The sequence below is a fragment of the Colletotrichum higginsianum genome, chromosome 6 (genome assembly GCF_001672515.1).
Source record: "Colletotrichum higginsianum IMI 349063 chromosome 6, whole genome shotgun sequence".
In the NCBI taxonomy this organism is placed as follows: domain Eukaryota; kingdom Fungi; phylum Ascomycota; class Sordariomycetes; order Glomerellales; family Glomerellaceae; genus Colletotrichum; species Colletotrichum higginsianum.
In genome coordinates this window covers 2,575,747-2,590,241 of record NC_030959.1, presented here as the reverse complement: position 1 = coordinate 2,590,241, position 14,495 = coordinate 2,575,747, and the positions used below count along the sequence as shown (strand labels likewise).

At 56.2% G+C, this 14,495-nt stretch overlaps 6 protein-coding genes across 6 annotated transcripts; 3 read left to right on the top strand and 3 right to left on the bottom strand.

Annotated features, from left to right (window-relative positions):
• Nucleotides 1-1,415: 1,415 nt before the first annotated feature.
• On the bottom strand, nucleotides 1,416-3,281 carry CH63R_09184 (Integral membrane protein; the record flags this gene model as incomplete). Its single annotated transcript, XM_018304158.1, has 1 exon — nucleotides 1,416-3,281. The coding sequence occupies one exon, from the start codon at nucleotides 3,279-3,281 to the stop codon at nucleotides 1,416-1,418; it is 1,866 nt and encodes a 621-aa protein (XP_018156181.1).
• A 1,409-nt stretch (nucleotides 3,282-4,690) lies between these two features.
• CH63R_09183 (uncharacterized protein) lies at nucleotides 4,691-4,960 on the top strand (the record flags this gene model as incomplete). Its single annotated transcript, XM_018304157.1, has 1 exon — nucleotides 4,691-4,960. One exon carries the CDS (start codon nucleotides 4,691-4,693, stop codon nucleotides 4,958-4,960), a length of 270 nt encoding a protein of 89 aa, XP_018156180.1.
• Nucleotides 4,961-6,092: 1,132 nt separating this feature from the next.
• CH63R_09182 (Nuclear polyadenylated RNA-binding protein) lies at nucleotides 6,093-7,540 on the bottom strand (the record flags this gene model as incomplete). The annotated part of the gene is made up of 3 exons (XM_018304156.1): nucleotides 6,093-7,238; nucleotides 7,290-7,453; nucleotides 7,504-7,540. 3 exons carry the CDS (start codon nucleotides 7,538-7,540, stop codon nucleotides 6,093-6,095), a joined length of 1,347 nt encoding a protein of 448 aa, XP_018156179.1.
• A 1,164-nt stretch (nucleotides 7,541-8,704) lies between these two features.
• On the bottom strand, nucleotides 8,705-9,181 carry CH63R_09181 (RNA recognition domain-containing protein; the record flags this gene model as incomplete). The annotated part of the gene is made up of 2 exons (XM_018304155.1): nucleotides 8,705-9,080; nucleotides 9,138-9,181. 2 exons carry the CDS (start codon nucleotides 9,179-9,181, stop codon nucleotides 8,705-8,707), a joined length of 420 nt encoding a protein of 139 aa, XP_018156178.1.
• An 800-nt stretch (nucleotides 9,182-9,981) lies between these two features.
• CH63R_09180 (GTPase-activating protein gyp1) lies at nucleotides 9,982-12,164 on the top strand (the record flags this gene model as incomplete). The annotated part of the gene is made up of 6 exons (XM_018304154.1): nucleotides 9,982-10,023; nucleotides 10,082-10,175; nucleotides 10,225-10,399; nucleotides 10,456-10,916; nucleotides 10,965-11,854; nucleotides 11,907-12,164. The coding sequence occupies 6 exons, from the start codon at nucleotides 9,982-9,984 to the stop codon at nucleotides 12,162-12,164; spliced, it is 1,920 nt and encodes a 639-aa protein (XP_018156177.1).
• A 504-nt stretch (nucleotides 12,165-12,668) lies between these two features.
• CH63R_09179 (Histone H1-binding protein) lies at nucleotides 12,669-14,459 on the top strand (the record flags this gene model as incomplete). The annotated part of the gene is made up of 4 exons (XM_018304153.1): nucleotides 12,669-13,277; nucleotides 13,425-13,678; nucleotides 13,718-14,066; nucleotides 14,118-14,459. 4 exons carry the CDS (start codon nucleotides 12,669-12,671, stop codon nucleotides 14,457-14,459), a joined length of 1,554 nt encoding a protein of 517 aa, XP_018156176.1.
• Nucleotides 14,460-14,495: the final 36 nt, after the last annotated feature.

The following is a 14,495-nucleotide window of genomic DNA, read 5'->3' as shown; positions in this document are numbered from 1 at the left end:
TGCCATCGAACGGGTTAGGCGCTCGTTGGCGCTCTCCGACCTCCTCTGGACGAATCCATACGCGGCTTAGTGTCCCATACCCGGGTTGCCCTTCTGAGTGGGGGACCGAGTAGAGGATTTCCTATCGTGGTATGGAGAGCGAAGGGGCGACGAACGGCCGTCCTCGTTTGGGAATGGGCGCGCATGAGCGCGGAGGCTTCTTTTCCCAACGCGAAGGGTTTCTTGTTTTAGAGAGAGAGGCAGGACAGGTAGGGCTGAGCGGATGTTTTATTTGACTCGTCCGAAACGTTGCGTTTACCATTCCCCCAGTCCGGGTCCCTTTCTTTGTGGAGACAGGGTCGATACGGCATATCCAGAAAGGAAATTCTAACCTGCCACTAGTTCCACCCTTTTGGGGTCCAAGACATTGCCCTCTGGCAAAGAGGCTTGCTGCTTGTGCGACGCGGGTTGGAGTCAAGAAGCGTCTTTGGAAGGAACTCGGGGACTGTGGCTTTGAGACCTGTGGATTTGAAAGGGAGAAGGGATGATGCTGGAAAGGGGAGGAGTTTCTAGAATAGTAGTACACTCTTGACGGGTTGGGGGCGAAGAATGTGATTCATGTGATGGACTGGGACATGTTTCTGGAGAGTTGACGAGACTGGAAATCCAAGAGGGCGTTTCCCAGATAGAAGCTATGGAGGGGACGAGACAGGAGAATGAATGCTGGACGTGGAGACCGGCTACTCGCGGTTCTGGCACTTCTCTTCATCAGAGATGGCTGAGTGCTTGGCGAGGGGGGGGATGTTTCAAAGGTCCAAGATATGTTCGGTGATTGGAAAGTTGATCGACTCTACTCGCAATGTCTCGACCTCGGCGGTCTAGAACACCACTCAAGCCTGGAGGCCTCTTGTCGTCTACTACGAGTGTCTTTGCGGGTTGCGTACTGCGGTCTGCCTCCGTGCGCGATGTGATCCCTTCTGAGGCCCTGCTGATTGTTGAAGGCAACTGAAATCCAACAAGAGAGAGAGAGAGAGAGACACAAGATGATCTGAAAAGATGATTTCTGAAATTCGCTGTGCGAGTGACATGACTGATGAATAAGGTATCATACAAAGGCGAGGATGCCACGAGCCCACTCAACGTGTTTCGGGACGTTCTGACTATACACCCGTCAAGTATGCTGATATATGTCAGTTGGTTAAATGAGCCTCCGAACGCTAGAGTGGTTGTACGGAGGATCCTGAGGGTAGAAACTTGGAATACAGATATCTCAGTCCATACAGTCATTCTCAAACCGTTGACTCCATGTAGCATGTCGACATGGAATAGTCATAGTTCACAACCCCAAGCAGCCAAATTCGCAGGCATGTCATGTGAACTACTACCTAATAAACGACCGACAAACACCGTCCAAGAGACCGCGCACACCACACTCCTCACTCGAACTCGCGCCACTTCTCCATCAGCTGCGCCATCATCACCCACGTGCCGGCGCTGTTGGCCTGGCTCATGCCCGCCTGCATCTGGTTCCGGAACGCGGCGCTCGTCGCCCCCTCGGCCGTCGCGTGCCACCCGAGCGCGCCGCCGCCGTGCTCGTACCCGTCCGTCGTGCCGGACACGACCCGGAGGCCCTCGATCCCCTGGTACGTCACGCTCATGAAGCCCGCGTGCATCGCGTTCATCATCTGCATCTCCTGCATCTGCCGCAGCATCTTGACCTGCAGCACCGTCTGCTGGTACGCCCCGTGCCGCGCCCTCGAGAAGTCCACCAGCCCGCCGGCGTCGCCCTTGGCGCACGCCTCCGTCCACTTGCCTCGCATCCGCGGGGAGTACATGCAGCACATCCGCAAGTCGGCGACGAGGTGGTTGTCGTAGTCCATCTCGACCCCGGGGAGCGGCGACGACTCCTTGCAGAACGTCACGTAGCACTCCGGGCAGATGGTGCAGTCGTCCCAGCCGTACCACCTTCGGTTCGGGACCTGCTCCTCCCTCGCGCAGTCCGGCACCCCGTCGAACTTGCGGACGAAGCCCGCGTACCGGGACCAGACGCCCGTCTCGATGCCCTCCTGCATCCGGTACATGTGCTGGAGCCACCGGGGCGCCGACCGCTGGAAGCTGCAGAGAAGGGCCAGCGAGCCGTCCTGTCCCTCGACACGCTGGTAGAGGCGGTCCAGCTGCCACGTTTCCACGTAGGCTGCGTGGCAAGCGGCACAGAGGATGTAGCTATCGCAGCCTCCGCCCCTCAGGGTGTACCAGGTGCCGCCGACGATGCCCTTCTCGGTGCACGGTGAGCTTGAGACGATGACCTCCAGCGCCTTGTAGAACACTCCGATGTCCTTCTGGGTTTTGGCCGCCGCGATCGAGACGTATACCGGCATCTCCGCCGCGCTGCAGAACCAGTGTGCAGGCTCCTCCGTCCGGTATCCGAGGGCCACGTCCATCCAGTCGAGCCCCGTGGCGCTGGGCTCCTGGGGGACCATCTCAAAGTGCTCATCCAAGGTGGTGAGGGCGATGGTGTCCTCGTAGCATCTCTCGCAGATCTTCAAGGACGGGAATCTCTGCCCGCGCAGTTCCATCCACCGCCTTGAGGAGGACGATACCGACTTCTTCTCGCACTGAGGGAGGTTCATGTGCTTCACTGCCGCCTGTACCCACTCTTCCCAGGCGTCGACTGGTTTCTTGGAGTACTTGACGAGGGACCGGCCGATGAAAGGCAGAGAGACGTCACATGTCCATGTGGCATCGGCCGGCTGAGGTGTGTCGTAGGCGACGAAGTGTTGCCGGAAAGACGATGACAGGACGACGTCCTCGAAGCAGGCCTCGCACGAAACAACCCCTTCGAGTCGGCTGTCGAGCGGCTTGAACCATTTGATGCCCTCGCCGCCTTTGGCGCCTTTCTGGCCCTTGCAGTCAGGAACACTTGGACGAGACGACATGAACTCCCGGATGGGTCCCTCGTCGCTATGCTTCAGGTACTCGGGGAGCAAGAGCCTTGTGATCCGAGGCACGTTGAAGCGGCAGCGCCCCGTCGCCAGTCGGACGCGCTCCAGGGACGCCACAAGAGACGTCCCGGAGAGGTACATCTCGCGGCACCGGGTGCAGACGAGGAACTCGGGGGCGCTGGCCAGGCGATACCAGTCGGCTTCATAGTCGAGCTCGCGCTGCTCGGGGCATTCCCAGATGGTATCGTTCGGCTGCCCGTCGTCGGTGACTGTAGGGATGGGCCGTTTCCACTCGTGGAATCTTTCGTCTTCGGGGCCCCATGACACCTCCTTCGATGAGTCTGGGGGGTGCAGGTTCATAATGCTGAGGCCATGAGAGATCTGTTCTATCGTTGGAGCTGTGGTACCCTGCTGAGAAACTGGGGTGACGTCTTTAAGAGCCGAAGGCTGAGGCGCCGAAACTTGTTGAGTGTCTTCCGTGGGTCCCAGGATAGTTGCTGGTTGCGCCCTGTTCACCTGTTCTGATGCAGGGGAATTGGGGTCTCCGGGCACTGTCCTGGCCGGTTCGTCGGCGGTGGTCTTCGCAAGAGTTTGAGGAGGCGCTTGGCAATGGCTCGGTTCATGGCCTGTAACTGATGACGGAGTTTGTGTATTTGACAAAGGATTGACAGAGGTAGCAGAAGCTTCCGGCAGGGTTTGCGCCGTTTCTGGTGGGTAACTTGTTGGTTCCTGAGTATGTGATGGATGTGTCATGATCGGTATTGCAGGCGATGCTGGAAAGACAGCTGGTGCTCCTTGTTGCACAACAGTGGGAATGGGACTCTGGTCATATTGAACCGGGGGGGTGTTTACTGGAGGCATGGCAGGATAGTAGTTCAACGAAGCACTTGGTGGCATGGTGACCTGGGGGCTGTAAGCCGGCTGCTGAACCACTTGCTGTACATGTTCCATCCCCGGCCCAGGGCTCGGTATTGTGTGGCTTGTGGGATTTTGTCCATAGGCCGGAGTGGCATAATGGTGGGCATATTGACCAACTGGTGCCGGTGCGGTTGCTGTTGGGGTTGGCGCCGGACTACCATATTGGTACTGGCTTGTAGCATGACCGTGAAGATAGGAATCCGTGACACTACTGACAGGCGAAACAAGGGGCGCAGAAGAGTAACCGGGACTTTGGTTGTGAGCAGATTGGGCTTGGTTGTGAGCAGGTCGTGGCTGGGACGGCGGTTGCGCAAGGTACTGGGTAAACTTTGCTCGAGCTTTGCTCTTGATGTCCTGGTAAGAGCCGAAAACCTTTTGAGTATTTGTCGAGAAGAGGGACGATGTTTGCTGTAGCGTGCTGGACCAGTTGGGGGTTTGTCCGGTAGTTGAGCTCTGTTGCGGATACGCCGAGGGGCTCGGAGTTGCAGTTGGGTACTGTTGGCTGGCAGTAGGGGAAGGCGTATTTGAATATGCGTCATTCAACGGAGATACCGGCTGGTGCGTATATCCGGGATGGGGACTTTGGTGAGGTGTCGCAGTTTGAGGCTGCTGGAGAACTCCTGGCACGGACATAACGGGGCCATTATGCTGATATTCGGGAGATTGAGACGGTAGATGCTGTGAAGGGTGCAGAGAAGGAATAGATTGAGACGCGGGATACTGAGCGGCGGGGTATTGAGAAGGAGGGTGCTGATAAGGATGGTGCTGATGCTGAGCAGGAGGATACTGAGGCGAAATAGGTTGAGAAGCGGGATACTGAGTTGGGGGAGGCTGAGAAGCGGGATACTGAGATGGAGGAGGTTGAGAAGCAATGTACTGAGAAGCGGGATACTGAGAAGGAAGAGATTGAGAAGGATTCTGCTGATGCTGAAGCTGAGAAGGAGGGTACTGAGAAGAGGGATACTGAGAAGTGGGATACTGAGAAGTGGGAGACTGAGGAGGAGGATATTGAGAAGGAGGATACTGAGAAGGAGGATACTGAGACGGAAGAGATTGAGATAGAGGATACTGAGAAGGTGGATGTTGTCCGCCAGTGTCATAGGGAGACGGAACAGCAGTGACCGAACCCGGCACGCGCGGCGGGAGCGGCGGCGGAAGCCCGGCCTGCCCCGGCGGCGGCGGGAAGTACGGCACGTAGTTCTGTTTCGGATCCATGATAGACCTCGTCAAGCCTTCGAAACCCCGACGTTCAGAGATTCGCAAAAAAACCAAAACAAAATGAAAAACGAAGTTAAGGGGGGCGAAGTAAGAGGGCCGAGAGACCTCGGATCGGAGCGGTCTGGGACTCAGATGGGGTGTGTGTGTTTGTGACCATATCTACCTACCCAACTCACCCCAACTCGCCCTTCTCAGCCGCACCAGAGGCGGGCTCAGTCTCGGCGTGAAATTGCGCCGCCTCTGACCATCCTTCACGACTCGCGAGGAGCTGAAAAAAAAAAAACCCTCGCAGCCCTCCCTTTTTTCAGGGTGTTTGATAGTGCCACGTGAGGTATTGCAGGTATAGCGCCACGGGGGGGGAGAGAGGAGGGGAACACCTTGTCTCATCAAGCCACACAGCAACGTGTCTGGTTGAAAAGGGAAACCAAGGCACCCGTTCTCTGTGTGCTAGTCGCGTTCGTGATAGAAGCCGTAGCGAAGTCGCAGTCACGATCTAGGCAGACAGACACCAGGCGGCGGCGATCAGCCGTGAAGGGTGGCCATCACCTGTCATTTAGTCAAGACATCGCACACACACACACACACACACACACACACACACACTCACACACACTCACACGCACAATCACCAACCACTTCATCGGCTCTCATGAATTCAAGTCGCTGGTAAATAGCTTGTTTTCATCCCTTCAGTTTTAGAGTATAGTACAGACTCCCCACCGGACGATGTGTTGAGGGAAAACTACTAAGAAAGGGAAAGAAAAAAAACCGTGGGAGCAAATAAGCAAAGCCAGCCGACCCAAACCGAATCCCCAAACGAACCCGTCCCGTTCCTCATCTCGAAGAAACACAAGTATCCATCACCGTGACTACTGCGGCTTCTTTCCCGCCGCCCAATCTTGTTTATTTTCGATGTCTCCTCACGCCCTGTAAACCCAGACAGTGAAGCCATGACACAGCGACCTCTCAGGCGACGGGGTAGCCTCCATCATCCTAAACCTAGTCCAGGGCCGTAGCCAGTATGACCGCCGTAGCCTATCGCGAGTAAGGATGGAAACCGCGGTTCCCGCTGCGGCCACCGCCGCGGTAGTTGGCACCGGGTCGGCCCGCGTTCTTGGGCCCCGTGGGAGCGTTGGCAGGCGGGGCGTGCGCGGGATCCGGCGATCCTTGGTGGGAACCGCCGCTATGGGAGCCGCCGCGGTGTCCACCTCGGTAACCTCCTCGGCCGCCCTGGTTCAGGTTGGGCTGAGGCACGTCGTCGTACATGCCTTCCCAAGATGTCGGGGCGCCGCCACCACCGCCCATGGCATAAGCGCCGGCTTGGTTGTACTGGTCGCGAGGCGCACCTCCACCGCCACCACCTCCTCGTCGCGGGCCCTGGGCGACTTGTTGCTGTGGCTGCTGCTGCTGCTGTTGCTGCTGTGGCTGGCCCCCCTGGGACGGGTCGAACATCTGCTGCTGCGGACTGAAGCTACCGCTGGGCCCGGATGGCGGCCCGCCCTGCTGTCCCATCTGCTGCTGCATCTGCTGCTGCATCTGTTGCATCTGCTGCATCATCTGAGGCGTCATCTGGCCCATCATTCCCTGCTGCCCGTTGCCGCCTCCCCCGCCGCGGCCCATCATCTGGCTTTGCATCTGCTGCATTTGTTGCATCTGCATCATCTGCTGCATCATCGCCGGGTTCATCGGGCCCATACCACGGCTCATGGCCATCTGCTGCTGCATCATGGCGAAGTACTGCTGCATTCGCTGGAAGTACTGGGCCATGACCTGTGGCGTCATGCCGCCGGTAGCACCCATCTGATTGCCGCCCATACCGCTCTGCCCACTCTGAGCATTGTCGTCGCCCTTCCTGAACTTCCCGCCGCGTCGAGCAGCCTCTTCTTCTTCCCTGAGATTGCCTCGTGGTTGGGCCTTCTTGACCTCGATTGGCTTGCCGTGAATCTCCAGGCTGGTGCTCAGGCATGCCTCGACACCGGCTTCGCTTTCGAATGTGACGAAGCCGAAACCACGAGGGCGACCCGTGTCCTTGTCCATCATCAAGGTGGCGTCAACAACTCGTCCAAACTGGGCAAAGTAATCCTTGAATTCTTGGTCCGTTGTCTCCTGGCTGACACCGCCGACAAAGATCTTGCTGGTCTTCTCCTGTTCATCGCGGGGAATCGCACGCTTTGGGTCGATCTAGAATCCGTTAACATCAAGCAGTTCCCGGGGCGGCCTGGATAAACATACAATCTTGCCATCCAAAAAGTGTTCTTTGACCATAACAATATTGACCGTCTTGGGGTCTCTGAATGTCAAGAAGCCGAAGCCTCTTGACCGACCGGTGCTGCTATCTCTCATAACAGTGCATTCGACGACCTCTCCAAATTGGGAGAAGTAGTCTCGAAGGGATTCTGCTCGGTTGTTAGCAAAGAGCACAACGCGACAAATTATCATTACTTACGATCCGTTGTCTCCCAGTTGAGTCCGCCAATGAACATTTTCCTGTGAGCAAACAATCAGCAAACAACTCCATATCAACCTCAAAAATAAAGTAAAAAATTCATGCGTCTAGTGGGTGCTCGTGTTGCGGAAAACTGAGGACAGCGTTTGGAAATGGCGACAAAGATCTTGCGAGAACTCGAGTTCTGCGGCGGACAATGCCAGCGCAGCACGCCCCGGTGAAGACTTGGCTTGGGTTGCGGTTTCTCTAGCGAGCGAGTGGCAGACAACGAGCGGCATCTCGGTATCATGTTTGGGTTCCCTCCTCTTGGTCTCGCAGGCTGATGTGCTGGGGCTGGTTCGAGAGATTGCTTGTTTTGACGTTGATAGCTCGGTCGGATCCGTCATGTCATGCCTCGCCCAGGAGCTTGTCGGCCACATTGGCGTTGATGGTGGATTCAGGCAGTAATGTGTTCGATCGACCATAAATGTGGCGCATGCTGGTTGGACCCTTCGACATCAACCCCCAGCGCGAGATTCGAGTATGTCGGCTTCTGGCAGAAGCCACAGGATTGTTGATGACGAACAGCGCCAGCCAGCCACGAAAACTCTCTCACGTCTGGGGAGAATTGCGGAGCGGATAGCCTGATCATTGTCGAATGTTTGGTGTCTTAAGCTATCGTCAAGTCTCTGCTAGCTCTAGCTTCGAGCGCTATCCGCTGCTAATCTCGCTACAGCAGCCGAAGAACGCAGATGGTTCTTGTGAGGCTGGGCTATAGAAGGCGCACAGGGTGCTCCTGATATGACTGACTGACTGACTGATGACTGACTATCGTCGGCATATCTCGGTGATCTCAGGCTGCTTTTCCAGCTGAACTTTTTTTTTCGACCTCATTCTGGCTTCTCTTTCTGCTTTTTCTTTGCTTCAGACTTCTCTTGACTTCTGGTTCATGCTTCCTAGGCCTGCTGAATGGCCTTGAAGAATGTTCCAATGATGGTTGTCGGAGACATCTTCTGGTGTTTGCCTTCTCTTGTCCTTCCAAGTCCCTGAGACCAAGCGGGCCTGCTTTGAGATTCTATGGAGCCACTGACCGCCCGAGTTCCCTCAGACCGCAGTAGAGGAGCTGCGGGTTAATCGACTCAAGTCATGAAGCCCAACTTTGGGCGCATGTAATTTTAGGGGTGTAGCAAACGCGAACATCATGCTTCGACAGAACATCCACTTACCCGTCTTCCTTGGCACTAGGGTTCTTTGCCGTGCTCGTCGAGTACGTAGGTTCATCGTGCTTTACGTTGCCGACGCCGTTCGAGGGAGGAGCGTAGCTATTTCCACCACCGCCACCGCCGCCGCCTCCTCCACCACCGCCACCGCTGTCACCTCCGAGGTTGAAGTCTACATCGTCGTCATCGTCATCCTCTTCGTACTTCATCTGGTCGTCGCCGCCGCCGCCGCCGCCACCGCCGTAGTCCAGTCCGGATTGGGCAGGCGGCTCGGCATGTGTCTCGATGCTCTGTTGGGGGACAGAGGCAGGTGCGGGTGCAGGCGCAGGCGTGGGTTGCTGGGCGGCAGCAGGCTTCGCTGGGGCATCATCGTCGTAGCTATGGGATGTGTTAGCGTCGTGGTCAGAAATCGCAAGCGCGGCGGTCGTCACTCACAGATCGGCGAAGAGATCCTCCTCGAAGTTCTCCGGCTCAGTCATCTTGTCGGTGGTCGACAATGTTTGGTTCGAATTATCGATGGACGTATCGTCGTGGATGAGGGATGCGAAGAAAGAAATGAGGAAGTAAAGAACGTGAAGATGTTGCGGAGAAGAAATGGGGGGCAACGTCGTCGTGTAGCAGCGAATGTTTGGATATTTCTCGGGCAGGCGTGGTGAAAGAGGAGGAAGGAAGGTGGAGCTAAAGCAGGAAACGGAGCCAATGGTGGTGCTCAATCCAATCAGAGCTGTAAAGGCTGGCTGGGAAAAGGTCCGAGCAGTGGCTGGCTACCTGGCCGGTCTCTGCGAACTTGGACCTCGAATAGCGCCCGAGCTTCTCACGTGACTGAGGCACAGGCAGGTTGGTCATGGGAAGAGTTGCCCGCCTGTTGAATCTGGTTCATGCGAGGTACTGAAATGCCCGAGTCTTGTCGTTGTAAACTGACCACGAAAAATAACACTTCGTAACCCCTCGGATTCTCCTTTTGTACTGTTTCCCCGGCTTTGATTCTCACCCTGCAGTATTTCAGTAGGCCAAAACATAGGCTGAACCGAGCATTTGCGCTAACACGTGGAGAGCAAGCCTTCAGCTGCCGCCACAACAACCCGCACGAAACCAGAATCCCAGCCACAGTGACCTTCTCCTCCACTCCACTTCAACCGCTGCTCAAAGCGGCGGGCATTACACTAATGTGAAGCAAGGGTCCGGCCACTGGTCACTTGCTCGGAGCTCAGGCGACTCGTCTGGCGCATCTCAACTCCCAAGACACACAATGACCTGGTCCCAATAGAGAAGCATCACCATGTTCTCCTCTTCAGGGAGTGGGAAGAAGCCCTCGCAACCGGTATGCCCCTCCACATCCCCCTCCGAAGCTGTCATCGCATACTGAACTTGCCCCGCAGCAGGAAATGGTCCAAGTCGGTGGGTTTCGTCACACCTTTGCCCGTTTAGATGCGCGCTGCAGTAGCAGAGGCTCGGATCTCGAACACAAGCTCGGTGACTCTTGGCTAACTTTAAACCATTAATCACGGCGTAGACCGATCAGAGTATGTTCCCTTACGGCGTCCCAAAGGAGGCTCGGAACTGACGTTCGGTAGTTCTGCATCACCGTTTTGGAAACCGCCCCCACGCGAAAACGCACCGAAAAGAACAGGTCGTGATCCCAATCTGGTGGTTGGAGCTGCATATTCGCACGCCGACATCCTTAAGTTCGACTCTCTGTACGACCCTCTCTCGTCCTTCCCTAGCCAAGAAGGCTCAACTAATTCAAGCCCAGGAACCTCTCCAACTCCTCGTCCCGACCGAAAACTCCTCCGTCCTCCCATTCTACCAAAGGCCGCCCTAGCGATGCCTCCCCTCCGTCGCGTCCCCAATCAGGCCTGTCGTCGCCTCCGATAAAGAGCTATATCAACTTCCTCTCCAATACGAACGATGACTGGAAGGCGGACGAAGATGAGGAGGACATGATGGGCTACGAGGACGACGATGGCGACGACTTTGGCTTGCCTAGCCTGTCCAACATGAAGAGGCGAACACGCAAGATGGCCGCGCAAAACAGACCAGACGCGAACGGAGGTCTGTCGCCAATGGTTGACTCCTTCGGCGGGCTAGGATTACACACCAGGAGATATTCGAACAGCGCGGATATCGCTATCGAGCGGCCTGCGCCGACGTATCCTATGCCAAAGAAGAGCGAGGGAAAGATCCTGCGGCCACAGTACAAGGAAATACTGAGGGGTTAGTGCGCTCGCATGATTGCATTATCGGCCGTGCTAATTGCGACAGATCCCGCAAACGCCTTGCATCTAATCGACCATCCCGCCATACCGGCCAATGCGACGCCAAAGGAGATTGACGCCGCCAATTCCAGGATAACTCGCATCAATAAGTTCAAGAAGCTTCTCCAGGCCTCGACAATACCATTACAGGAACTTCGCCAACTCGCTTGGTCCGGCGTTCCCCAAGAAGTCCGCGCAATGACATGGCAGCTTCTTTTGAGCTATTTACCAACAAACAGCGAGAGAAGAGTGGCAACCCTGGAAAGAAAGCGGAAAGAGTATCTCGATGGAGTGCGGCAGGCCTTCGAGCGCGGCGGCAGTGTCTCTGGTGGTGGCAGCAGCTCAAGCACTGCGCCGCCAGGAAAAGCCCGAGGCCTGGATGAGGCAATCTGGCATCAGATCAGCATCGACGTTCCGAGGACAAATCCCCACATCGAACTCTATTCGTACGAAGCGACTCAACGGTCACTGGAGCGGATTTTGTATCTCTGGGCTGTGCGACATCCAGCCAGTGGCTACGTGCAGGGCATCAATGATCTAGTGACGCCCTTCTGGCAGGTCTTTCTAAGCACCTACATTGCCGACTCTAACATAGAATCTGGCATGGATCCCGGCCAGCTGCCGAAACCTGTGTTGGACGCTGTGGAGGCCGACTCGTTTTGGTGTTTGACGAAGCTCCTTGACGGCATTCAAGACCACTACATTGTGGCCCAGCCAGGCATTCAAAGGCAAGTTGCTGCCCTCCGTGATCTCACGGCGCGGATTGATGCCGGGCTGGCGAAACATTTGGAAAAGGAGCATGTCGAGTTCATCCAGTTCAGCTTTCGGTGGATGAACTGTCTTTTGATGCGGGAGATAAGTGTACGAAATACAATCAGGATGTGGGATACATACTTGGTAAGCGCGACCGTTCGTATCAAAGTCCACCTTTCTGACTGACTACCTACAGGCCGAGGAGCAAGGTTTCTCGGAATTCCATCTATATGTGTGCGCGGCTTTCCTGGTCAAATGGTCGGATAAGCTGGTCAAGATGGATTTCCAGGAAATAATGATGTTTTTGCAAAGCTTGCCCACAAAATCATGGACGGAAAAGGACATCGAGTTGCTGTTGAGTGAGGCTTTCATTTGGCAGAGTCTCTTCAAGGGGTCATCAGCACATTTGAGAGGACAGCCAAGCCGTACGCCCTCGGTAAACATGCAGTTGTAAGGTCGTCCTTTTCCTAAACCCGATCTTCCGGGCGGGCCCAAGCTGCGAAATTACTCTTCCTTGGGGGGATAAGAAGATGAGATGCTGAACCAGAAATGGAATGGAATTCAAAGCGATCCATACATGCCCTTCCTTCGGAGCGGATGTTGTAATTAAAGCAGTAGCTGCAACATGCTCCAGGACTTTCCCGGGACCGATGGAAGATGCGATTAATAGGTACCACAGTTTACAGTGCTCAGCACAGTGACAAAGCTCGTTTCACACATTCATGCTTCTAATTGGGCCATTGCGCCTCAAAGTGCCGAAAAAGAAAGCTACCCCTGCAGCTTCGTCGTTCCCCAATCAACGCGCCTTCCTTACAGCTCGCGCGTCGTACCGCAGACAAAGAGAAAAGGAAGTTCTTCCTCTTTCCCTCCACAACCCACTTCTCTTTTTCATCATCGACGAGGGATTCTGCTCTCCCGTTTCTTCAATAATCCCCCCACGAAACCATTTCAATTGCCTATGATGGCCGATACAACGGATCAAGCTACGATCGCCGCTGAGGCCCCAGCTGTGGAGGTTGTCGCAAACCTGGAGACCCAGCAAGGTGCGCCCGCGCCGGCCCAGCATGACACGCCAGCCACCGTAGGCGAAGAATCCGAGGAGGACTCCAACTCCAAGAAGGTGACCCTGGCAGACTACTCTGCCAAAGGCACGGCGCTTTATGCCAAGAAGCAGTATGAAGACGCTGCCGAATGCTTCACGAGGGCAGCCGAACTGCAGGACGAAATCAACGGCGAGATGCATCCCAAGAACGCCGAGATTCTGTTCCTCTACGGTCGCAGTGTCTTCAAGGTCGGCCAAAGCAAGAGCGATGTACTGGGAGGCAAGGCCGGCACCGACAGGAAGGCCGAGAAGCCCAAGGCCAAGGTTCCCAAGAAGGCCGCAGCCACGACCGCCCCGACCGATGCGCCTGCCGAGTCCGATGCGCAGAGAATAACGGAGGAGGGTGTTGCGATTGTCGCAGGCGAGGGGGGCAGTGCGAAGACGGAGGATAAGGTCGAGGAGAAGAAGCCTCTCTTCCAGTTCACGGGCGACGAAAACTTCGACGATGAGTCGGATGACGAAGAGGTAAGCTAGAACCCTATTTCGGTCTCTGGCTGGAAACCTCTCGGCCTCTGGCGTCGTTGGGTCATCCGTCATTTCTCTCTCTCAAAATTGAGGAGGCCCGTCGGACTAAGTTTTGACGAGTGTGGACGATAGCTAACCATTTGCAAGGCCGAGGGCGAAGGCGAAGGTGAAGGGGAAGAGGAAGAAGAGGACGACCTCGCTGTCGCGTTTGGTGTCCTCGACATGGCCCGCGTTCTCTACAGCCGGCAGTTGGAGGAATTGGAGAAGGAGGAGCCCAACGGCAAGGCCCTGGAGCAGACCAACGGTGATAAGCTGAGCATCAAGCACGTCAAGGAGCGGCTCGCCGACACCCATGATCTCCTCGCCGAGATCTCGTTGGAGAACGAGAGGCAAGCCCGTCTGTCCCCTGACAACTACGATGAGAGCTAACAGCGGCATAGATACCCCGACGCCATCGAGGATTCGCGCAAGTCGCTGAAGTACAAGAAAGACCTGTACACCGACGATTCCGAGATCATCGCTGAGGCGCATTTCAAGCTGTCGCTGGCACTCGAATTCGCCTCGGTCACAACCACTCAGGAGGAGGGTGAGCAGGCGGAGAACAAGCCCTTTGATGAGAAGCTGCGCGAGGAGGCCGCGAACGAGCTCGAGGCTGCCATCCGCAGCACGAAGCTGAAGCTGCAGAACAAGGAGGTTGAGCTCGCCACCATGGCATCTCCCGAGGACAACGAGGTCACCAGGGCTACTATTACCGACGTCAAGGACATGATCGCAGATATGGAGCAGCGCGTAAGTGACGACTTCTTGATTCGCTTGACAAATCTCTCTAACAATACCCAGCTCGTCGATCTCCGCAAGCCGCCCATCGATGTCAATGCTGCGCTCGGTGGCGATGGCGTCGGTGGAATTCTGGGCGCGGCACTCGGCGAGTCGGCCGCCCAGACCCAGGCTCGCGTTGATGAAGCCAAAAAGACGGCGACGGATCTCACCGGCCTTGTCAGGAAGAAGAACAAGGAGGAGCCCAAGCCCGTCGAGAAGTCGGTTGAAGAGGTGAAGGCGACTGAGATTTCGGCCAACGGCGAAGAGTCCAACGGCACTAAGCGCAAAGCCGAGGAGCCTGCTGAGGAGGACGAATCGGCCAAGAAGGCGAAGGTCGAAGAGGCGGCGACGGCCTCGGTCTGAAAAGTGGGCGTGTAAGATTGGGTTCGGCGAAAATGA